This window comes from Saimiri boliviensis, chromosome 2 (assembly GCF_048565385.1).
Source record: "Saimiri boliviensis isolate mSaiBol1 chromosome 2, mSaiBol1.pri, whole genome shotgun sequence".
NCBI classification, from domain to species: Eukaryota; Metazoa; Chordata; class Mammalia; order Primates; family Cebidae; genus Saimiri; species Saimiri boliviensis.
The window spans coordinates 26050027-26075210 of record NC_133450.1 but is presented as its reverse complement, the minus strand read 5'-3'; the positions used below and the strand labels follow the sequence as shown (position 1 = coordinate 26075210).

Sequence of the window (25184 nt, the reverse complement as noted above, 5' to 3'; positions counted from 1 at the left end):
GTGGCAGTGAGCCATGATTGTGCCACTGCACTACAGCCTGGGTGACAGAGTGAAGCCCTAGCTCAAAAAAAAAAAAAAAAAAGTGTGGTCCAGCATTGTATAAAAGTGAAAAGAGGGCCGGGCGCAGTGGCTCAAGCCTGTAATCCCAGCACTTTGGGAGGCCGAGGCGGGTGGATCACGAGGTCGAGAGATCGAGACCGTGCTGGTCAACATGGTAAAACTCCGTCTCTACTAAAAATATAAAAAATTAGCTGGGCATGGTAGCGCGTGCCTGTAATCCCAGCTACTCAGGAGGCTGAGGCAGGAGAATTGCCTGAACCCAGGAGGCGGAGGTTGCGGTGAGCCGAAATGGCGCCATTGCACTCCAGCCTGGGTAATAAGAGCGAAACTCTGTCTCAAAAAAAAAAAAAAAAAAGTAAAAAGAAAATAAAACCCAAAACAAGGAGAAAAATTCTTAGTAACTGTAATGAATTATTCTGTCCCCCTTCATCTTAAGTATTCGTTCCCAAACACTGTAAGATTATCCCTTGTTTTAACCTTTGGGATACCTGAATTTTTTTTCTCTTTTTTTTTTTCTTCCTAATAAACATTCTATCATATACTCGAGATACTTGGATTTGAATATACAAAAACCAAGCTACTGTACTTTTGATCACATAGAAGAAAACTTTATGCTTCTTGGTCAATTTTATCGGAAATCTTGCTTTACAGAAGAAATCTGCTAGACAAGTTTGTTTGTTAACTTTAATCTTAACTTTAGAACAATTGCAGTGAGGATGATTAATCAAAGTTTACCAGGAGCATATCATCACTTAAGCATTATGAAAAGATCTAAAAGATCCTTTCTTACCCTCTCAAGTGATCTGATCGGAGATATGATATAAACAAATAAAAACAAATTAATGAAATTTACATAACTATACAATAAATTGTTATATATCTCCAAGGGGTAAAGATATTTTAGAATATCCTATCCTGGTAACCTTAGTTTTGGAAAGCTGCTTAAGGTTTACAAATTAGAACCGTTTGGAAAGACACATTTGTATGTGACAAAGGACAGGCATTCAGATAGGCATGGCAGATGGACGGAATCTGTTGGTACTGATTCAACTTGATGATCTAAATAAGAACTTAACTATTCACAAACTCATTTAGTTCTTCATCAATCTCTTCTACATAGGAGAAGTTGTTTGGTGTCAATATTTAATACTTAAACTTTTATGCAGGAGTAAGGTTGTAACGTGCTTAGAACAGAGTAACTAAAATTGAGCCAGTATCTGAAGACAGAAATTGTTTAAAAATTAACAACAGCCAGGTGCGGAGGCTCATGCCTATAATCCTAGCACTTTGGGAGGCCGAGGTGGGTGGATCACCTGAGGTCAGGAGTTCAAGACCAGCCTGGCCATCATGGAGAAACCCCATCTCAAAAAAAAAAAAAAAAAAATTAACAACATAACAATATAAAGAAGTTATTAAGCTGGGAAAAGCAAAATGAAAACCAATTTAAAAAACAAGAAAAATAACATTCTGATCATTTCTTTAAAAACTGTTCTGAAAATATTTTGCTTTAAGAACTCTCCTTAACTATGAAATTATTTAAACTATTTACTCTCAACCGTACATATCATTAAAATGCCTAGAAATTTCTTTTCTTTTTTTTGAGACGGAGTTTCGCTCTTGTTACCCAGGCTGGAGTGCAATGGCGCGATCTCGGCTCACCGCAACCTCCGCCTCCTGGGTTCAGGCAATTCTCCTGCCTCAGCCTCCTGAGTAGCTGGGATTACAGGCACGCACCACCATGCCCAGCTAATTTTTTGTATTTTTAGTAGAGACAGGGTTTCACCATGTTGACCAGGATGGTCTCGATCTCTTGACCTCGTGATCGGCCCGCTTCGGCCTCCCAAAGTGCTGGGATTACAGGCGTAAGCCACTGTGCCTGACCTGCCATTTTATTTCTTTAATGCTTAAACTAAATTTTGTCACTGACTTTATTCACTATTTGAACTAAAACAAAGCAATACACGCCTATCATTATAACCTCAGTCATCTCACTATCTATAGCCTCTCTAGTGAATGTCTCAGCTAGACCTGACATGATACAAGTACACTTCAAATCTACACCGCAATCTCAAATTTCTTTCCAGAACTCCATATTCACAGTTCCATCTGTCTTCTACATAGCTCCACTTAAGACACTTTACAAGCAACTCAAACTCAAGTCTAAAGCTGAACAATTCACCATCCTAACCCCTCCCTCTCAGTTAAAACCTGATACTCCTCCTCTATTACCTATTTTGGTCAACAGCATCACCATCCAGTCTACCCAGTCTCCCAAGTTTGGAGTCATTTCTGGCTCCACCTTATTTTCTGGCATCCAGATAGAACTAGTAATGACTTTCTGTGCTTTTCAAGAGATTCTTGTGGGGCACAAGAAAATTTTAAGGAGGTTGAAAAGGTTTGGTGTTTTGTTTTAAGACAGAATCTCACTCTGCCATCCAGAATGGAGTGCAGTGATGTGATCACGGCTCAGTGCAGCCTCTACCTTTCAGGCTTAAGTGATCCTCTGGTCTCAGCCTCCCACGAAGCTGGGACATGTGCCACCATGCCCGGCTTATTTATTTACTTATTTATTGTGGAGATGGAGTTTCACTACATTGCCCAGGCTGGCCTCAAACTCCTGGGCTCAAGCTATCCTCCTGCCTTGGTCTCTCAAAGTGCTGGGATTACAGGCATGAGCCACCGTGCCCAGCCTAGCCTACAACTTTATTCAGATTTTGCCAAACATCCTAATGATGTCCTCTATAGCAAAAGAAAACCCTGGATTATGAGTTGCCTTCTGTCTCTATAGTCTCAGGAAAAAAATTTTTAAATAATTAAATAAAAAAAGTTTTTACTGTACTGTAAACTGACTTAGAAGAAATGATCCTGAGTAAAGGTTTCAAGAATTCCATGAAAGGACAGGGAGTAACCATGTAATGATGCAATAATGGCTACGTAATTATTAGGAAACAGAAGCACACATTTCTGATATGAATACAAAATCACATAAGCGTTATTTCTTTAAGCAAATAAGCACATTCCAGGTGCATGCTACAGCACGATGATAGAACCTGCTCAGCTGGTGAATGGTTTAGAACATTATTTTTAAAAACTTGACGTCTAATATGAACCACCCATTATTCTTCAGCAATCAAAGAACTGTTATCATGCTTTGTCCATTAAATGAACCCTATTCATTTTCAAGTGTTGTGTTTCTGCTGCTCCTTAAAATCAGTTCTGCTGAAATTGTCCTTTTTTGGAATTTTACCGAAATGTACTGGCTTCTCCCTACTGCATACCACACATACTAGAGAGAACACTTTGGAGCTTCACACAAATTACATAGGCTGTACCATGCTCTGAATGTATATTTCCAGAAGTGTCTCCTTTTTTCAGCAGGGAAATTTTGAAAAGTAGTAAGTCCACAGTTTTTCTTGTAATCAGCATAAATTCTTAATTTTGTCAGTAAGTATCTCACATGGAATGGACTGAAAAATGCTTCCAAAACTATCTGCGAAACAAATGTTTATTTTGACATTACCATTTTCCTATTGAAAACTCCCAAAAGGAGATCTTCAAGCATGTAAGGAGTGGTACATTTCAATTTCAGTTCAGTGGCATCCTGTACACACTGGGTACTGATGTCTGCCCGGGAGTTATCACACTAACTGGCTACCCAAGCCTCTGCTGTAACACGTTTCCATCTCTAGATAAGCATCGTGATGTAAGAGATGCCAGAACCAGGAAACTGGAGTACAAGTGCAGCTCAGCCACAAATTCTGCATCTTCATCTGAGCTCTCTTCCACCACTAACATGTACTGAGCTTGTAATACCATCCCCTTCACTCTACCCCCTCCATATGCTCCAATCTGGTTTTGTGGTGCACACTACTGGAGAGGAAACCCAGTGTGTCAATTTCCCTTCTCTGGGAATACTCCCAGAATGCAGGGATGGGCCCCAGGTGGTCACCTGTATGCTTTGTGACCATATTTCCTGGACCATAACTGATTGACACAGCATAGACACCTCTGCCAAAAGAAATCCAAAACCCCTTTTTTATGGGGACTTAAGATGTCAATGGGACCAGGAGCGGTGGCTCACGCCTGTAATCCCAGGACTTTTGGTGGCTTTGAACTCCTGATCTCGTGATCCACCCACCTCAGCCTCCCAAAGTGCTGCAATTACAGGTGTAAGCCACTGCATCTGGTCTACTTATTTATTTTGAAGAGACAGGGTCTCACTCTATTGCTGCCCAAGCTGAAGTGGAGTGGTGTAACCATAGCTCACTGTAACCTCAAACTCCTGGGCTTATGCAATCCTTTCACCTCGGCCTCCAGAGTAGCTGAGATTATACAAGTGCTCGCCACCATACCTGGTTAATTTTTTTTTTTTTTAAGATGAGGTTTCCCTATGTTGCCCAGGCTGGTCTTGAACTCCTGACCTCAAGCAATCCTCCCACTCTGGCTTCCTAAAGTACTGGAATTGTAGGCATAAGCCACAATGCCCAGAACAAACTTATTCTTATGTCATGTATGTAGCAACAAAAATTCATAAAACAATGAGACTTCCAAGTTAGCTTTAATAGAGAGAGGTAAGCTATCATTTTCATAGTAACAACTAGATAAACTACATAGATTAGTCAAATAAATAAATGGCTTTAAAGACTGAAGAGCTGTCTTCTATGCATAGCAAAGAGGACTAGATGAATTAAAATTCCAGAGGGAGAAGAACCCTTTCTAGGTGAGCTGAAATTGCCAGCCATTTTCTCTCTTCCTGAGGCAGAGAATTGCTTGAACCAGGGAGGCAGAGGTTGCAGTGGTTCTTGTTGCGGAGGTACTTGTAGAGCATCATCGTGGGTGATGATGACTGGGGTTTGCCATAGGCAGAACTCTACCAAGAGAAAGAAAATCCAGCAGAACTTATAAGAGCTGTATGGGTTGGCATGCCAGACTAAATTCCATAAGAGCCCTAAATTTATGACCAGTTTTCTACACAGGACATTGACCTCCAGCCGGGGAGGCTGGAGGCCTGAACTAGAAAGGCTAAGGGAAATCAAGCACAATCTCACAGTGCTTAGCAGATAAAGCTAGAGGGAGAAGCCTGTAACACTCAATGGATCATACCCTTGAGATACTACCCTGAACTGAATGACTTAAATCTTCAGCCCAGTCCAACCTGGCTGTTTGGACAGAGTTGTAAAACACCTCATTGTATCTGCCTATGACTGTAAAAGCAAACATTAACTTTAGATTCTAAAGGTCTTTACACACATTGTCTAGAGATCGATCAAAACCTTCTGACTGTGTCTGTGTGTGTGTGTGAACACAGTATACAGCAGTCTCCATGTTCACTTCCTTACTTCAGAACTGCTTGCCTAGGGAATCTCTCACAATTTGATCATCCCTGTTTAATTTCACATGCCCAGAGAAGTGGAGATTTCTCATGTTCAATTTTTTAACATTTTCAAAACTACAAAAATAATTTTGGAACATTAAAATCTCTTCTAGGAACCCAGAGCCCCATTCCGCCAAGAAACTCAAAATCAAAATAATCATCTCATTTTTTTCACTCATTCTACAAATACTTAATTTCTATCTATACATCAAGGACTGTACTCTAGGCTGCGCAGTGGCTCACATCTGTAATCCCAACACTTTGGGAGGCCAAGGTGGGAGGATTGCTTGGGCCCAGGAGTTCAAAACCAGCCTGGGCAACATAGCGAAACCCCATCTCTACAAAAAATTTTAAAACATTAGCCGGATGTGGTGATGCATGCCTGTAGTCCCAGCTACTGGGGAGGCTGAGTTGGAAGGCTCTCTTGAGCCCAGGACGTTGAAGCTGTAGAGCCATGACGGTGCCATTGCACCACTTCGGCCTAGATGATAGAATGAGACCCACCTCAAAAAAAAAAAAAGAACTGTATATCTGATGATACAAATAAGAATTGTGCAAGGCTGGGCACAGTGGCTCACACCTGTAATCCCAGCACTTGGGAGGCCGAGACAGGTAGATCATGAGGTCAAGAGATCGAGACCATCCTGGTCAACATGGTGAAATCCCGTCTCTACTAAAAATACAAAAATTAGCTGGGCATGGTGGCACACGTCTGTAGTCCCAGCTACTCGGGAGGCTGAGGCAGGATAATTGCTTGAACCCAGGAGACGGAGGTTGCGGTGAGCCAAGATGGCGCCATTGCACTCCAGCCTGGGTAAAAGAGCGAAACTCCGTCTCAAAAAAAAAAAAAAAAAAGTAATGGCAAAAGTAGGACTGGGTGCAGTGGCTTACGTCTGTAATCCCGGCACTTTGGGAGGCCGAGGCGGGTGGATCACGAGGTCAGGAGTTCAAGACCAGCCTGGCCAAGATGGTGAAACTCTGCCTATACTAAAAATAGAAAAATTTGCTGGGTGCGGTGGTAGGTGCCTGTAATCCTAGATACTCAGGAGGCTGAGGCAGGAGAATTACTTGAACCTGGGAGGCAGAGGTTGCAGTGACCCGAGATTGCACCACTGCACTGTAACCCGGGTGACACAGCAAGACTCTGTCTCAAAAAAAAAAAAAAGTAATGGCAGAAGTACTTACTTTCAATGGCAAAAATCGCAATTAGCTTTGTACCAATCAACACATTTTTCATTTGCCATTCCTTAGTTTACATTGCCTGAGATTTTCTTTTTTTTTTTGTTAATTCCATGGCCTTCCAATGAACTGAAATTTTCTTTATTTTTTTTTATTTTTAGAAAGAAAAAAATAATCAGAAAAAGAATAAAGAAGAGGAAGAAAGAGAAAGAGGAAGAGGGAGAGAGAATGGGGGTATTGCTTTGTTGCCCGGGCTAGAATGCAGTCTAAATATGGGTATGCCTATAATTGTCCTTAATAACGGAGACATAAAATAAAATGAGGGAAGAGAATAACCAACAAGGAGCCAACCAACATTTCGTTTAAACTTCTAAGTTGATATGATGTAGTACTGATAAGAGTGTATATTTTATGTAAAGTGGAGAGTTCTATAAATGTTAATTACGTTTACTTGTTCCAGATCTGAGTTCAAGTCCTGGATATCGTTGTTAATTTTGTCTCAATGATCTGTCTAATATTAATGTTGAAGTCTCCCACTATTATTGTGTGGGAGTCTAAGTCTCTTTATAAGTCTTGTATGTCTGGGTATTCCTGTATTGGGTGCGTATATGTTTAGGATCTTTAACTCTTCTTGTTGCGTTGATTCTTTTATCATTATATAATGTCCTTCTTTGCTTCTTTTGATCTTTGTTGCTTTAAAGACTATTTTATCAGAGGCAAAAATTGTAACTTCTGCTTTTTATTTATTTATTTTTGCTCTCTGTTTGGTTGGTAAATCTTTCTCCATCCCTTGTTTTAAGTCTTCGTGTATCCTTGAATGTGAGATGGGTCTGGATGCAGCATACCGATGGGTTTTAGTTTTTTGTCCAAATTGCCTGTCTTTGAATTGGGGAATTTAGTCAATTTAAATTTAGAATTAATAATGATATATGTGAGTTTAATACTGCCATTTAATATTAGCTGGCTATTTTGCCCATTAGTTGATGTAAAGTCTTCATTATATTGATGTTCTTTACTTTTTGGTATTTTTTAGAAAGGCTGATACTGTTTGTTCCTTTCTATGTGTAGTGGTTCTTTCAGAAGCTCTTGTAAAGCAGGCCTGGTGGTGATGAATTCTCTGAGTGCTTGCTTGTTCACAAAAAACTTTATTTTTCCTTCAATTATGAAGCTTAGTTTGGCTGGATGTGAAATTCTTGGTTGAAAGTTCTTTTCTTAGGCCGGGCGCGGTGGCTCAAGCTTGTAATCCCAGCACTTTGGGAGGCCGAGGTGGGTGGATCACGAGGTCGAGAGATCGAGACCATCCTGGTCAACATGGTGAAACCCCGTCTCTACTAAAAATACAAAAAATTAGCTGGGCATGGTGGCACGTGCCTGTAATTCCAGCTACTCAGGAGGCTGAGGCAGGAGAATTGCCTGAACCCAGGAGGCGGAGGTTGCGGTGAGCCGAGATCGCGCCATTGCACTCCAGCCTGGGTAACAAGAGCGAAACTCCGTCTCAAAAAAAAAAAAAAAAGTTCTTTTCTTTAAGGATGTTGAATATTGGTCCCCACTCTCTTCTGGCCTGTAGGGTTTCTGCTGAAAGATCTGCTGTAAGGCTGATAGGCTTCCCTTTGTGGGTAACCTGACCTTTCTTTCTGGCTGCCCTTAGTATTTTCTCCTTCATTTCAACCCTGGTGAATCTGACGATTATGTGCCTTGGAGTTGCTCTTCTTGAGGAATATCTTTGTGGTGTTCTCTGTATTACCTGGAGTTGAATATTATCCTGCCTTACTAAGTTGGGAAAATTTTCCTGAATAATATCCTGAAGCATATTTTCCAGCTTGGATTCATTCTCTTCATCACATTCAGGTACACCTATCAAGCATAGATTAGGTCTTTTCACATAGTTCCATATTTCTTGGAGACTTTGCTTGCTCCTTTTTATCCTTTTTTCTCTAATCTTGTCTTCTTGTTTTATTTCATTGAGTTGGTCTTCGACCCCTGATATCCTTTCTTCTGCTTGATCAATTCGGCTGTTAAAACTTGTGCATACTTCACGAAGTTCTCGTATTGTGTTTTTCAGCTCCATCAATTCACTTATATTCCTCTCTAAATTGTGTATTCTTGTTGACATTTCGTCAAACCTTTTTTCAAAGTTCTTAGTTTCTTTAGATTGTGTTAGAACAAGTTCTTTTAATTCACAGAAGTTTCTTATTATCCACATTTTGAAGCCTGCTTCTGTAATTGGAACACACTCGTTCTCCATCAAGCCTTGTTCCGTTGCTGATGAGGAACTGTGATCCCCTGCTGAGGGAAAGGCATTCTGATCTTGGGTATTGTCAGCCTTTTTTGACTGTTTTCTTCCCTTCGTTGTAGATTTATCCATCTGTGGTCTTTATAATTACCGTCTTTGTAATTGGGTTTCTGAGTGGACGTCCAACTCATTGATTCTCAGCGCCGAAATCTGAGCAACCCACTGCGCCGACTAAATCAGCAGCGTTAAGATTGATGGTGCTTTTCTGACTCTGCACCAAGAACTGACGCTCCGAGGCGCTGGCAAAACCGCCTCGCCGGTCACTAGAGTCGCGCTGGCGACCCGTGGGGCTCCTCCGCTGGGAATCTCCTGGTGCGTGAGCAACAAGAATTCATGTGAAGGTGTGGCGTCCTCTCTTTCTTTGCGTTTTCACTGGGAGCTACAATCCCGAGCTGCTAGTGATCAGCCATCTTGGATCTCTCTCCTGAAATTTTCTAAGAATCAAATTTTCCTTTAATTATTTCAGAGGTACTATAACTTAACCCAACTGTTTTAAAATCATCAGTGGCTTAATATTAGAATTCTACTTCTTTTTTTTTTTTAAGAGACGGGGTTTCACCATGGTCTCTCTCAATCTCTTGACCTCGTGATCATCCCGCCCACCTTGGCCTCCCAAAGTGCTGGGATTACAGGCATTACCCACCACTCCTGGCCTAGAATTTTACTTCAAACCCATCTTCCATACTCATTTTTGCCACTTAAATAATTAGCTATTTTTGTTATTCATGTTATTAGCTATATCTAGATGGAGACAAATGGTTATATGAGTTTCCTCCACTAAGAAAATTTCTGTTTCTAGGAAATGAGGTTTAGCACCAACTAATTTAGTTGTCCTGGAAATAACCTGCTTGCCTATATAAAAGTCAAGCTTGTACAGGAGGCAATAAAGACACTACCCTTCAGCCTTTAGCACAACCTGCAGGGCTCTCCAGCATGTGGTGGGCTGCAGTCCAATCAGGATCACAGGCCCGGTTTTTCAGCCCAGCTTCTTGGCATTTCAAATCAATATGAAAAAAGAGCAAATAGTTGACACGTTTCCCCTCCTTGTAGCACCAGCCGGCATCTCACAGCTGAAGCCCTTGGTAACACAATGGAAAGGGTGCTGCAGAAGTCACCAATGGCCCCATTGTCCAGTAGGGAGAGCTAAGGGAGAGGCGATGAGGTATACCAGAGTGTGTCTGCACCACTGCCAGACCCCAGGACCTTCTCCTGCCTCTTTCTGCTTCTCACAAGCTGTCCCTCACGCTACTAAGAACATTCAGTAAGCTCCTATTGTTTTTAACCACTTGCAAACCTAAAACACTATAAATTAGGCTATGGGTTTCTTCCTTTCTTTTTTTTTTTTTAGAGATGGGGTTTCACCATGTTGGCCAGGCTGGTCTTGAACTCCTGACATCAGGTGATCAACCCACCTCAGCTCCACAAAGTACTGGGATTATAGGCATGAGCCACCATGCCCGGTTGGCTATGGGTTTCTTTAATGGTTATGTAACACCAAAATCCATTTCTTACTTATATATGTAACATTATTTTAGGGAGCTAGTTTTTGTCAACCAGCAGAGTATGTATGAAATATGACAAAATAATTATCATCAAAAAATAGAAATAAAACTGTACTCAACATCTAGTTTTATCCAAACTTAAGATTTAGCTTATATGCTTTAGACCTTTTTTTCCATTAAATAAAACATTATCATTCTTCCATTTAATTCTTATTAAGTCCCTACTATGAGCTAGGCATGATTCCAGCACTAGAAATACATTCCTGTGAGAGAGGCAGACAACAGATAAGCAAATAGATATACCATATCAGGGCAAACTGCTACAATCAGAATAAAATCAAGGAAAAGGAACATTTTAAACAGGGTGGAGGTAAGGTGCGAGCAGAGGTGGACTTAGAGTAGGGAAGAGAACTCAGTAAAAACGGTTTCCAGGCTGAGGTAACTATAAAGCCTAAAGCCCCTGGGACTCCAGGCATGGTGACTCACACCTATAATTCCAGCACTTTGGGAAGCTGAGGCAGGAGAATCGCTTGAAACCAGCAGGCAGAGGTTGCAGTGAGCCGAGATCACACCACTGCACTCTAGCCTGGGTGACAGATTGAGACTCCATCTTAAAAATAGTAATAATAATAAGGCCCCAGGGAGGCATGCTTGATGTCGATGTGTTCAGGGAACATTGGAAAGCCCAGACTAGCTAGAAAGCAGTGACCTGGCAGGATATGAAGTCAAAGAGAGATGGGAAAGATCACAGTGGGCCTTGTAAGCCCTATCCAAACTTTGTATTTTGTTATCAGTGACAGGATGCCATCAGCATAGTGTCAAGATCTGACATATTTACATAGTTCTCCAATTCTTTTTTTTTTTTTTTTTTTGAGACGGAGTTTTCGCTCTTGTTACCCAGGCTGGAGTGCAATGGCACGATCTCGGCTCACCGCAACCTCCGCCTCCTGGGTTCAGGCAATTCTCCTGCCTCAGCCTCCTGAGTAGCTGGGATTACAGGCACGCGCCACCATGCCCAGCTAATGTTTTGTATTTTTAGTACAGATGGGGTTTCACCATGTTGACCAGGATGGTCTGGATCTCTTGACCTCATGATCCACCTGCCTCGGCCTCCCAAAGTGCTGAGATTACAGACTTGAGCCACCGTGCCCGGCCCACCCATGCATTTTTAAATACTTTCACCATATAAACACATGACCATAAACAATGTAGTATTCTCCTGTATGTATTAGTACTGCATTCCTTCAGTAGTATTGCTGAATAATATCCCTTTATATGGATATACCACATTTTATTAATCAGTTGATAAACGTTTGGATTGTTTCTACTTTTTGGTTATTATAAATAATGTTGGGCTGTATTATAAATACAGGTGTGGCTCATGCCTGTAATTTCACACTTTGGAAGGCCGAGGAGGATGGGTCACTTGAGGTCAGGAGTTCGAGACCAGCCTGAACAACGTGGTGAAATCCCATCTCTACTAAAAATATAAATAATTAGCTGGGCGTAGTGGTGTGTGCCTATAGTCCCAGCTACTTGGACAGCGGAGACAGAATTGCTTGAACCACCAGGGTGGAGGCTGCAGTGAGCCGAGTCACGCCACACTGCACTGCAGCCTGGGCGACAGAGCGAGACTTTGTCTCAAAAAAACAAACAAACAAACAAACAAAACTGCCACTCATGGTGGCATGTGCCTGTAGTCCCAGCTACTTGGGAGGCTGAGGTGGGAGGACTGATTGAGCCCAGGAGGTGGAGGCTGCAGTCAGCCATGTCATGCTAGCCTGGGTAATAGAGCAACACCCTGAATCAATCAATCAATAATGCTGCTATTTTAATTAATATACAAGTTTCTGCGGAACATACGTTTCATTTTTCTTGGAAACAGAATTACTGGGTCACACATGATAACTCTATTTTTAGCTGTTTCCTAAAGTAGCTGCATCATTTTATAATCATACCAGCAATGTATTAGGATTCTAATTTCTCTATTAATTTCTCTATATCCTCATGAACACTTAATATTTTATTTTAGCAATCCCAGTGGTGTGAAGTAGTAGCCCACTGTGGTTTTGTTTTGTTTTTTTAAGAGTCTCACTGTCGCCTGGGCTGGAGTGCAGTGGTACCATCTTGGCTCACTGCAACCTCCATCTCCTGGGTTCAAGGGATTCTCTTAGAATCCCGAGTAGCTGGGATTATAGGTGCCTGCCACCAAGCCCGGCTAATGTTTACATTTTTAGTAGAGACAGTTTCACCATGTTGGCCAGGCTGGTCTCAAGGTGATCCGCCCATCTCAGCTTCCCAAAGTGCTGGGATTACAGGCATGAGCCATGGTGTCTGGTCATATACATTATTTATTTTTTAATTAAATAGAATTGAGGTCCCTCAACACTGCCCGGGCTGGTCTTGCACTCCTGGCTTCAAGCAATCCTCACACCTTGGTTTCCCAAAGTGCTGGGATTACAGGCATGAGAAACCATGCCTGGCCATATACCTTATTTATTTTTTAATTAATTAAATAGAGATGGGGTCTGACCACATTGCCCAGGCTGATCTGAACTCCTGGGCTCAAGCAATCCTTCCACCTTGGCTTCTCATAGTGCTGGGATTACAGGTGTGAGCCACCACACCTGGCCCTTAATATGTATTTTTTGGAGTAAGACTGGATCACAGTTGTAGTCTCGGTACAACTGCATATTTCACTGTACTTAGAAACTGTCACAAAACAGTCTGACACAGTGGCTAAAATCCCAGCACTCTGGTAGGCTGACGCAGGAGGATGCTTGTGGTCAGGAGTTTGAGACCAGCCTGGGTGGTTGGGTACAGTGGCTCATGCCTGTAATACCAGCACTTCAGGAGGCCAAGATGGGAGGATCGATTGTGTCCGAGTTTGAGATCAGCCTGTGCCACACAGTGAGACTCTGTCTCTCTGTCTCTGTCGCGTGCGCGCTCTCTCTCTCTCTCTAGAGAGAGTGTGTGTGTGTGTGTGTGTCTGTGTGTGTGTGTGTGTGTGTGTGTGCATATATATTTAAGTAAAAAAGAGACTAGCCTGGGGAACATAGCAAGACCCATCTCTACAAAAAAAAAAAAAAAAAAAAAATTTAGCCCACTCTAGTGGTACACACCTGTGGACTGACCAGCTAAAGTAGCAGACTAATTTACAACAGACCACATTAAAAAACAAACCCCCTCCCAATGCTTTAAGATCCCACATTACACACGTATTATTTCTATAATCAGAAGTAAAATTATTTTTTTAAAAAAGGAAAAATAGCTGCCTCAAGCTTTGTTATGAAAGGTAGTCTTTAAGATAAATTTTCTAACAGTGAATGGGTCAAGAGCAAAGGACTTACTTTTTTAATCGGCCACAAATTGCAAATTATATTACGGAAGCTTCTTAGAAACTACTCAGAAGGGAACTGACTTTGAGTCCACAAACCATTTATTTAATCAAGTATGGCACACCCACTCAGAATGCAAATACTGCCTCTACCCATCCCTCTGAATTGCCTATTCTACGAATAAACACTGCTTCTTTCTTTCAAAAATTGAATCTAACTGAATCAAGCAATTAACTCTCTTGCTCAAAGCAGTGCAAGTTTCTATGGCACCTGGGCAAACCCTAAACAGTGGGCAAGTCTGACTTTTCTGAACATCCTAGTTCTAAAATACTATACTGAGAACACAGTTGTTGACACATGTCCCAAGAATTCCTGTTAAAGAACATTCCTGAGTACCTCAAATAACTGGAATTCTTCAGACTCTTCAGACGCAAGATATGCTTTTGCTTAGAGCAAAAACACTGGAAACAAAAATCTTGTCTTACAAGTTATAATTACGTTATTTCTGAAAGCCTTGAGGTATCTTATCAGGCCCTGCTAAACATAAACAAGTATATGACCATTATAACTATTTCTACTGTTTCTCCCTTATAACTATCTTCTCCTTTTCTTTAACTATCACATGAAATCCCCAGTTACCGTTTCTGCTCAGTGGAAACAAATGCTAGCAGCTATTTAGTAAACCAGCTTCCATTAGTTATTTATTTGCCTTCACCTAAATAGCAAGACTAACACTTTGTTCTTTCTACTTTGGCTTGTCTTATTATTTAACATAAGAACACAACTTTTGGCCGGGCGCGGTGGCTCACGCCTGTAATCCCAGCACTTTGGGAGGCTGAGGCGGGTGGATCATGAGGTCAAGAGATCGAGACCATCCTGGTCAACATGGTGAAACCCTGTCTCTACTAAAAATACAAAAAATTAGCTGGGCATGGTGGCACATGCCTGTAATCCCAGCTACTCAGGAGGCTGAGGCAGGAGAATTGCCTGAACCCAGGAGGCAGAGGTTGCGTTGAGCCGAGATCGCGCCATTGCGTTCCAGCCTGGGTAACAAGAGCGAAAACTCTGTCTCAAAAAAAAAAAAAAAGAACACAACTTTTGCCCCAGTTCCTCAAGATAGCATTTTTTATTCTGACAGCCAGAGAGCTCTCATCCTTCCAATATCTCATTAAAATTGCACCCAAAGGGAAAAAAGTTAGGTTCAAAACTGTCTTAAAGATAGGTAATTTTTTTTCTTTCATACTTATTAAATAATTAAGGAAAGTAAAAGACAAACCTAAATCTCAAAAGTTCTATGAAGAAATGGAAGCTGGTTTTTTTTTTAATTTATTTTTTATTTTTTTAGACAGAGTCTCCCTCCGTTATCAGGCGCCAGGCTGGAGTGCAGTGGTACGATCTCAGCTCACTGCAACCTCTGCCTCCTGGGTTCAAGCAGTTCTCCTGCCTCAGCCTCCCGAGTAGCTGACTCTACGGGCGAGTGCCACCACATCCAGCTAATTTTTGTATTTTTTGTAGAGACGGGGTTTCACCATGTTGGCCAGGATGGTCTCAATCTCCTGACCTCGTGATCCGCCCGGCCTCCCAAAGTGCTGGGATTACAGGCGTGAGCCACCGAGCCCAGCCTAGAAGCTCTTTTAAAATGAGCTGTTAACATGGAGTTTTAAAAACAAACATATAAAAAACTACTGTATTTCAGGTGCAACCAAAACATAGCATTTATTTAATCTAATGTTAAATCCACAGAAAGAAATTTGATAATTAAGATCATGGAATAATGCAACTTGCTACTGAGAAAAACTTCCTGCAAATCCCCTAGACATCTTTAAAAACAGCATAGAATTTTCTGTCAAGACTGGTTTTAATAAAGTCCTACAAAGAGATAAAGGACTGAATTACACAAACTCCCAAAGGTTCTTTCCAATGCTAATACAAAAGTTTCCCTGGGGCAAATTGCCACACTACCTCAAATGAAGGCTGGTGCTCCTCCCACTTATTTGAATAGCAGAGAGGAAAAATTACTGCTTTTTTGTTCAACTGCAACCATTGTGAAAATTGTGTGTCTACTGTCATCACTAAACAGCAATGTCTGTTTCATAACTCCTTCCTACCACAACATCTGCTAATCAAATTCTAAACCCAAATCCAAGAGTTGTTCTTTTACTATATACATTCATTCATCCCTTTAAGCACAGAAACATACTCTTTTTTTGAGTATGTTTTTGTTGAGACAGAGTCTTGCTCTATCGCCAGGCTGCAGTGCAGTGTCACGATTTGGGCTCACCGCAACCTCTGACTCTCTGATTCAAGCTATTCTACTGCCTCAGCCTCCCGACTAACTGGGATTACAGGCACCTGCCACCGCACCCAGCTAATTTTTGTATTTTTAAAGACAGAGTTTCACTATGTTGGTCAGGATGGTCTAGCTTTCCTGACCTCGTGATCCGCCTGACTCAGCCTCCCGAAGTGCTGGGATTACAGGTGTGAGCCACTGCGCCCAGCCAGAAACATACTCTTGAGAGCGTAAAGTGATCTTAGATGTTTCTGACTTCTCTGCTGTTCATTAAAAGACATGGTGGGAAATGTGAGGAAAAGAATTTACATCTCAACCCTGTTATACTCTAAATTCACATTTTAGTAAAAGCATGACACACAGCTGTATGCATATTTTGATGGCAGAGTTGGCAACATTTCCCTCAGAAAGAAGGGAAAGATAGGTAGAGGTTGGAACACAAACACATCACTTTAAAAAAACTGAAAACAACCTTCAAAAAATGTGAAGATACTGTACTGCTCTCATGAAGTTACCAAGATCTCTCTTTTGTATAAGAAAAGAAAGAAAAAAATTCACAGACAATATTCTTCCATCTGAGAGTACAGAAAGCTCCAGATCTGAAGTCTGTTTTAAAAAGACTGGTGTGTAGTTTTCTAGAAAAGACTGCAGCCCTCACAGCATTCCAACCGACCGTTCTTCCAAATACCAGCAATGTGCCTGAGTGAAACTTTTACTGAAACATGTCCCCAAAAGTCAACCAGATGTTATGATGTTATTCATACAGATTTTAAAATGCCATGTTAGTACCTTGATATTTCTTCATCTTATTAATTGGCAAGTTCTAAAGAAATAGTATTCTATAAATTCCAAATTGTTAAAGAGATTATAGGAGAGAGGTCCTTGATTTGCTACTAAATCAGAACATAATGCATAGGGATTGAAAGGAGCATATGAACACAAAGCACCTCTGAAGTATGAACACCTTTCTCTTGACTTCCTTTTTCATTTAAAAAAAATCATACCTGAGCCAAGTGCACCTGTAATCCCAGTACTTTGGGAGGCCAAGGCAGGTGGATCACCTGAGATTAGGAGTTCGAGACCACCCCAGACAACATGAAGCCCCATCTCTACTAAAAATACAAAAATTAGCCAGGTGTGATGACAGCCCAGGTATTCAGGAGGCTGAGATAGGAAAATTACTTGAACTTGGGAGGTGGAAGTTCCAGTGAGCAGAGACCGCATTAGTGCACTCCAGACTGGGCAACAAGAGGGAAACTCTTGTCTCAAAAACAAAAAACAAACAGGCCGGGTGCGGTGGCTCAAGCCTGTAATCCCAGCACTTTGGGAGGCCGAGGCGGGCAGATCACAAGGCCAAGAGATCGAGACCATCCTGGTCAACATGGTGAAACCCCGTCTCTACTAAAAATACAAAAAATTAGCTGGGCATGGTGGCACTGCCTGTAATCCCAGCTACTCAGGAGGCTGAGGCAGGAGAATTGCCTGAACCCAGGGGGCGGAAGTTGCGGTGAGCCGAGATCGCGCCATTGCACTCCAGCCTCGAGATCGCGCCATTGCACTCCAGCCTGGGTAACAAGAGCGAAACTCCGTCTCAAAAAACAAACAAACAAACAAACAAACAAACAAACAAAAAACCTCACTCATTCACCTGCAATGTATTTTCTAACTCCTACCCGTTAAATTTCCCTGTTACATTCTATACCACAACAATTTTGTCTTGTAAGTCATTTACATTGCCAGGAAAACAACAGACTATTCCACTGCTTATCAGCTGATTGTTATCACTTCCCTCACACAATTATTTCTTTAAGAGTGAAAACAAGCCGGACCTGGTGGCTCACTGGCTCACGCCTGTAATCCCAGCACTTTGGGAGGCTGAGGTGGGTGGATCACCTGAGGTCAGGAGTTTGAGACCAGCCTTACCAATACGGTGAAACCCCATCTTTTAAAAAAAAGGGAAAATAAATATTTTGATCTGTGTATTACTTTGCTCTGACATCTTACGATTTCAGGGGAGGTCAAGTCTGTTTTACGCATTTTTCCCCTCAACTCTCAGTCTCAATATGTCAACATGACCTGGAGAAATGCATTATTTTCTGATTCACAGCAAACAGTAACAGGTCTATCCATCATAACTAATCATCTGGGGAGAAGCCTGCCAGATATTTATGTTAAAGCCAAATTAAGACCACCATCCTATCAAAACTACAACAGTCACACTCCTGCTAAAGGGGAACAGAGTACTTTTTTTTTTAAGTGTTCCTTAATATCTGCACAAGACTTAAACCTATTAAAGTCAACTGGAAATTAACACAACACTCTCTTCCAGGAATCCTGATCTTGCATCTTTTCAACCAGCTCATCATTAAAAACACATTTCATGCATTTTTTTTAAATTCAACGAATCTTATAAAAAAAAAAAAAAACTCATTTCAACAGAACATCTGTCAGTCCACAGCACTGTAAGGTTAATAATAAGTATTGTCTTGAATTTAGAACTTTTCAAAATATTTTAGAACTGCCTGAACGTGGTTGATGATTCAGCATGGCTAATTAGTATAGAGTCATCGCAAGTCACCACCAGGCTAAACAATCCCCTTGTGTGATAGCACTTGGGTTCAGGAAAGGGTCGAAGGGGCCACCTAATCCAACCTGGGAGCATGGGGTAGAGTCTCACCACGGGCAGAGTAAGGAGGGTGATGCTTTCGAGGGACCAGCCTGGATGACCAATATCCTGCTTGGGGAGCGAACGTGGTATTCCAGAATGTGGTTGGGAGAGACTGGGTGTGTTTCCATCTGACACCACCACCTAACTTTCCTTGCCTCTTAAGGACCCCAAGGGCGGTTTTCTCTTTGGACGGCTGCAGGACTTTAAGAGGAAGCAACTACCTCGGGGAGTTGAGGAGGGACCCTCGGGAGCCCTTGAGTGGCTCCCACTGGGGTCCGAGGGATCCCTCATTGCCTCCCCTGAGGGCGGCACACACACTTCTGGCAGAATCTGGCAGGATTCCGGGGGGAAGGGAGGAAGACCCCCAGGCGCGGAGAGGTGGGAAGCCCCCGTGCGGTCCTTGAGTTTCCGGGCTCGGGGAGGTTGGGCCAGTGCCGGGACACTGCCGCCCACATCTGCGAGCGGCGCCCACATCTGCGAGCGGCACCCACCCCGCGTCGCCCCGTCCGGCCTCCCCTCCGCCGGCCCGCACGGCCACCCCGGCCCCGCTGCCCGGGCCCCCCGTACCTGGCCAGCGGCGGCTGCGGCTGCGGCGCTGCTCTTCACGTATCCGTTCCGCACTTCCCCGTTGGCCACGCAGCCGTTTGCCCGCACCGGGCGGCGACAGCAGCAGCCTCCGGGCCCCGGCCGCATTGTCCTGGCAGCACCAGGAGCAAGGAAGGTTCTGTGGGCGGCGGCAGCGGCGGCGGCTGCTCCAAGTCCCGCTCCGCACCCCACCCACCTCCCTGAAACCGGAAATGGCTGCAGCGCCGCCGCCAATTCCCGGGCGGGTCTTCACAGGGGGCGGGGCCCTCGCCGCTGAGGACCGAGCTCGCCACAGACCGCGCAGCCAAGGGGAAGAGCGGCGGGACCGGCTGAGAGGGACGTGGGTCTGAGGACCGCTGACCAATCTGGAAGAGAAGGAGGCGGACCCATGCTACTGCCTGGCCAATCACGGACGAGAGCAAAGCGCCTCGCTGGTGGAGAGGGGCCTTCCTTAGAGGGACTCGAGGGCCTGACACCTGATTGGAGGCCGCATCCAGGTCCTGGGTAGGGCTTGGCTGTTTAGTGGTCCAGACCGAGGAGGAGGCAGGGCCCAGGGAGAAGTAGCCAATTAGAGTGTGAGGAAAGAAAAGGGGCTGAGTCGAAGTCTGTAGAGCGGGTTCTAGGTTCTCTAGGACAGGTGGCGCCCTCTCTGCCCTTCCCTCCCAGGAAGTTCTGGGGTTTATATTCTCTAGCCCAAAGACAAGCCGCTCCCTTATTTAATTAGCTGATTCCTCTGTGAGTGTTTATAGAATAGATTTTTGGACAACCTCTCACAATTCTTCAGTATGCACCAGACATTCACAGATTTCTGAATTATTGTAAGTAATAATTCAGATGTCTTTCACGGGCCCTTCACATTTGCCCTTGGCAGGATTTTCTATAGTCTCCTTTAAAGTCTTTCCTTCAAAGTTAGAAAACCTGCTCTAATTCCAACTCTGCCAATAACTGGAAGCTAAAAACTTGAGCACTGTATTTAACTACTTTAAGAGCCAAATTCTTTAAAATAGAGCTATTACTTACTGCTTCATAGACTTATTGCAAGAATCATATCATTAAAGCGTTATACACCTATCATAATACTTGGCTCATAGTAGGAGTATAATAAATGTTACTTTCTCACCTTTTAGTTCCATCTTCCCACGGGGTTAGAAAGCAAGGAAATTACATTACAGTAAGAGAGTTTCTTTTATCCATAAAGAATTTAGTGTTACCCGGCGAAGTGGCTCACGCCTGTAATCCCAGCAGTTTGGGAGGCCGAGGCGGCCGGATCACGAGTTCAGGAGATCAAGACCATCCTGGCTAACACCGTGAAACCCCGCCACTACTAAAAAAATACAAAAAATTAGCCGCGTTTGGTGGCATGCGCCTGTGGGTCCTAGCTACTCGGGAGGCTAAGGCAGGAGAATCGCTTGGACCCGGGAGACAGAGGTTGCGGTGAGCCGAGATGGTGCCACTGCACTCCAGCTTGGGCGACAGAGTGAGACTTTGTCTCAAAAAAAAAAAAAAGAATTTAGTGTCATAGTTAAGAGTATAGACTCTGAGACAGGGCGCGGTGGCTCAAGCCTGTAATCCCAGCACTTTGGGAGGCCGAGGTGGGTGGATCACGAGGTCAAGAGATCGAGACCATCCCGGTCAACATGGTGAAACCCCGTCTCTACTAAAAATACAAAAAAAAAAAAAAAAAAAAATTAGCTGGCCATGGTGGCGCATGCCTGTAATCCTAGCTACTCAGGAGGCTGAGGCAGGAGAATTGCCTGAACCCAGGAGGCGGAGGTTGCGGTGAGCCGAGATCGCGCCATTGCACTCCAGCCTGGGTAACAAGAGCGAAACTCCGTCTCAAAAAAAAGAGTATAGAATCTGGCCGGGCGTGGTGGCTCATGCCTGTAATCCAAGCACTTTGGAGACCAAGGTGGGCAGATCACCTGAGGTTGAGAGTTCAAGACCAGCCTGACCAACATGGTGAAACCCCGTCTTTATAAAATAAATAAATAAATAAATAAATAAAAAGAGTATGGACTCGAGTCGGTCTGGGCTTTCAATCCTAGCTGTACCACTTACTAGCTGAGTGACTTATACGTGTCTTCATCTGTTCAGTGGGGATAGTAATAGCTGTCATAAAGATTTAATAAGTTAATGCATGTAATGTATTTTGTACAGAACCTAGCAATTAGTAAGCATTTATTAAGTGTTGGTTACTAGTAATTGCTGAATGCACCTATGAGAATCCTTGCATTCTTTTTTTTTTTTTTTAATGAGACGGAGTTTCGCTCTTGTTACCCAGGCTGGAGTGCAATGGCGCGATCTCGGCTCACCGCAACCTCCGCCTCCTGGGTTCAGGCAATTCTCCTGCCTCAGCCTCCTGAGTAGCTGGGATTACAGGCACGCGCCACCATGCCCAGCTAATTTTTTGTATTTTTAGTAGAGACGGGGTTTCACCATGTTGACCAGGATGGTCTCGATCTCTCGACCTCGTGATCCACCCGCCTCGGCCTCCCAAAGTGCTGGGATTACAGGCTTGAGCCACCGCGCCCGGCTTGAGAATCCTTGCATTCTTACCCCACCCTGCAGGAGCTTTAGAAAGGGGGTACACAAGGTGTCAGTTTTGCATGACTTAGGAGCTGAATAATCTAACAGAAGGTGGGATCGTTTATCCCACACATCCTTTTTGAGTTGACAAACACTATTGATCCCAAAGTGAATATATGTCTGTATGTATAAGGCTAAAAATGAAGCATATGGCTGTGCTTCATGGAGCTTACATTTCAGTGAGAAACAAGATATATGCATATAAAGAAAACAACAAGCCGGGCGCAGTGGCTCAAGCCTGTAATCCCAGCACTTTGGGAGGCCAAGGCGGGTGGATCACAAGGTCGACAGATCGAGACCATTCTGGTCAACATGGTGAAACCCCGTCTCTACTAAAAATACAAAAAAAACATTAGCTGGGCATGGTGGTGCGTGCCTGTAATCCCAGCTACTCAGGAGGCTGAGGCAGGAGAATTGCCTGAACCCAGGAGGCGGAGGTTGCGGTGAGCCGAGATCGCGCCATTGCACTCCAGCCTGGGCAACAAAGGCGAAACTCCGTCTCAAAAAAAAAGAAAAAGAAAAAGAAAACAACAGTAAAAGACCAACCTGGGCCGGGCGCGGTGGCTCAAGCCTGTAATCCCAGCACTTTGGGAGGCCGAGGCGGGTGGATCACGAGGTCAAGAGCTCGAGACCATCCTGGTCAACATGGTGAAACCCCGTCTCTACTAAAAATACAAAAAATTAGCTGGGCATGGTGGCGTGTGCCTGTAATCCCAGCTACTCAGGAGGCTGAGGCAGGAGAACTGCCTGAACCCAGGAGACGGAGGTTGCGGTGAGCCGAGATCGTGCCATTGCACTCCAGCCTGGGTAACAAGAGCGAAACACTCCGTCTCAAAAAAAAAAAAAAAAAAAAAAAAAAAAAAAAAAAAAAAGACCAACCTAAGGCTAGAGAGATTAGGCAACCGGAGTTCTGATGAGAACAGGAGTTCTGATGAGGAAAGCTGAATGGCAGTGATGAGTCTGACCATGTAGAAAGTTTTCAGGGCAGGAATCTGGATGGAAGCAGGGCTAAGGGATTTACCTGAAGCTTAGGCAGTGAGCTGAATGAATTTGGAGAAGACTTGTGAGGAAGATGTGCAATGAGCTAAATCTTGGAGGATGATGGGTCTTGGAGAGCTGCATGGCTGGGGAGTGTGTTCTGAGGAAACCTTCAGAAACCCAAATGCAGAGTCTGGAAAGAGCAAAACCTAAACTGCAGCCTAAGAGGAGTAAAGGAGCCTGGCTAGATTAGAGGAATCCTGTTAGCCAGTCCCTCCTTCGGGACTGGCCCCTTGTCTTGTTCTGCCACATACTCACCATGTATAGTCTTGGACAAGTCATGCAAACTCACCCCTGGTTTCCTCACTCATCTTACAAAGTGTGTACCTGTACTACTTACCTTACAGGATTTTGTGAGCATCAGTGATACAGAGGATCTGATTACTTCACATGCCATTGCTAAATCATGAAACTGATGCTGCAGTAGGCAGTTGGAAACACCCCAGGCTCCATGTACACTGGAAAACAACCCCTTCCAGATGCATAAGCTACTTCATCATCATTTTACAGTGTTCATATGCAAAGTAATATGCTAGGCACCAGAAACATAACCCTTCTCTTCCGTCAAGATTGCTCAAACTACTTCAACTGTGAAGCGTGTTTTGAAGCCCAACCTCCCCCAAAAATTAGTTGCTTTCTCCTCCGTGAACTTTATACACACCTATGTAAGGATGTGTCACATTGCTTTGAGGTCCTTTGAGAGGGAGGTTACATAATGATTAGAAGCAAGAGCTCTGCAGTCAGATATACCATAATTGAAAACCAGTTTCAGTACTTAGAATCCTTATGATTTAGGCAAAGCTGCCTAACTTCTCTGTGACTCAGTTCCTTCTGTAAAATGGGATATACCTCATAGAGTTGGAGAATTAAGAAAAGCACTTAGGTTGGGCGTGGTGGCTCACACTTGTAATCCCACCACTTTGGGAGGCTGAGGTGGGTGGATCACGAGGTCAGGCATTCAAGAACAGCCTGGTCAAGATGGTGAAACCACATCTCTACTAAAAATACAAAAATTAGGCAGGCGTGGTGGTGGGTGCCTGTAATCCCAGCTACTCAGGAGGCTGAAGCAGAGAAATGCTTGAATTCAGGAGACAGAGGTTGCGGTGAGCTGAGATCACACCACAGCATTGCAGCCTGGGCAACAGAGTGAGACTCTGTCTCAAAAAAAAAGAAAGAAAAGCATTTAGTACCAAGACCTGTTACATAATATTCAGGGGGTGTTGGTAATTATTCATCGAATAAATGAATTACTTGTTAAGTGAACGAATGATTGATTGAATACATTTATACTTACAACTAGGCAGCAAGCTGGGAGAATTGAGAAGATTGTCTAATTCATCTTTGGGTTCCCAGCACCTACCACATGCCTGTCACATAGCAAATGCTCAATAAATGTTTGATGAACAAATAACTGAATGAATTAATTAAAATTTGGCCTTGGCTGGATGTGATGGCTCACACTCATAATCTGAGCACTTTGGGAGGCTGAGGCAGGTAGACCACTTGAAGCCAGGAGTTTGAGACCAGCCTGACCAACATGGCAAAATCCCATCTCTACAAAAACCATAAAAATTAGCCAGGTGTGGTGGCACATGCCTGTAATCCCAGCTACTTTGGAGGCTGAGGCACAAGGCTTGCTGGAACCCAGGAGGCAGAGGTTACAGTGAGCCGAGATCACACCACTGCACTTTAGCCTGGGTGACAAAGAAAGACTCTGTCTCAAAAAAAGGAAAAAATCTGGCCTTGTCTTCAAAGAACCTTCTATCATGTGGAGACTGTGTTAATTAAGGTTTTTTGGTTGTGGATACCATAAGCCAATTTTAGAAAATGTATTCAAGAAAGGTAAATTTACTAGAACTCTCCTGAAGATGAAGAAGTGTTGGCACTCAGAAAAATCCTAAACCTCAGGACCTGATCATTATGGATCTTCCTTCCTCCTAACCAAACCACTTCTGGTGCTTAGCTCTCAGCAACCTACAACTTTCACATTCATGAGGTCAAACTTCTACACTCTCAAGAAAGAAATCTGATTGGCCTAGCTTAGGGTGAAGATGGGTAAATCTTACCAATCACAATGGCCAGAGCACAAGGTCAAACTGCTGGAGATGAGGAATCAGTTACAGACAAAGAAGGAGCGTAGCAGAGAAGGGAGGAACAACCCTATCAGTGTTCAACTCAGGGAGATAGAACCTGGGAGTGAAAAGGATGAACAACAATAGCTTGGAATGGATGTTAAAGAAGGAGGCTGTCAGTACAGCATTTTTAAAAGGG

The 25184-nt window shown here is 43.4% G+C and overlaps 1 protein-coding gene across 1 annotated transcript in view; it reads right to left on the bottom strand.

Moving 5' to 3' along the window:
• SPTLC2 (serine palmitoyltransferase long chain base subunit 2) overlaps positions 1-19595 on the bottom strand; it is a 121513-nt gene extending 101918 nt beyond the window's left edge. The window contains exon 1 of the mRNA XM_039469109.2: positions 19272-19595. Coding sequence (XP_039325043.1) covers positions 19272-19397 — 126 coding nt within the window. The 5' untranslated portion in view covers positions 19398-19595. The remainder of the gene's footprint in view (positions 1-19271) is intronic.
• Between the last annotated feature and the right edge of the window lie 5589 nt (positions 19596-25184).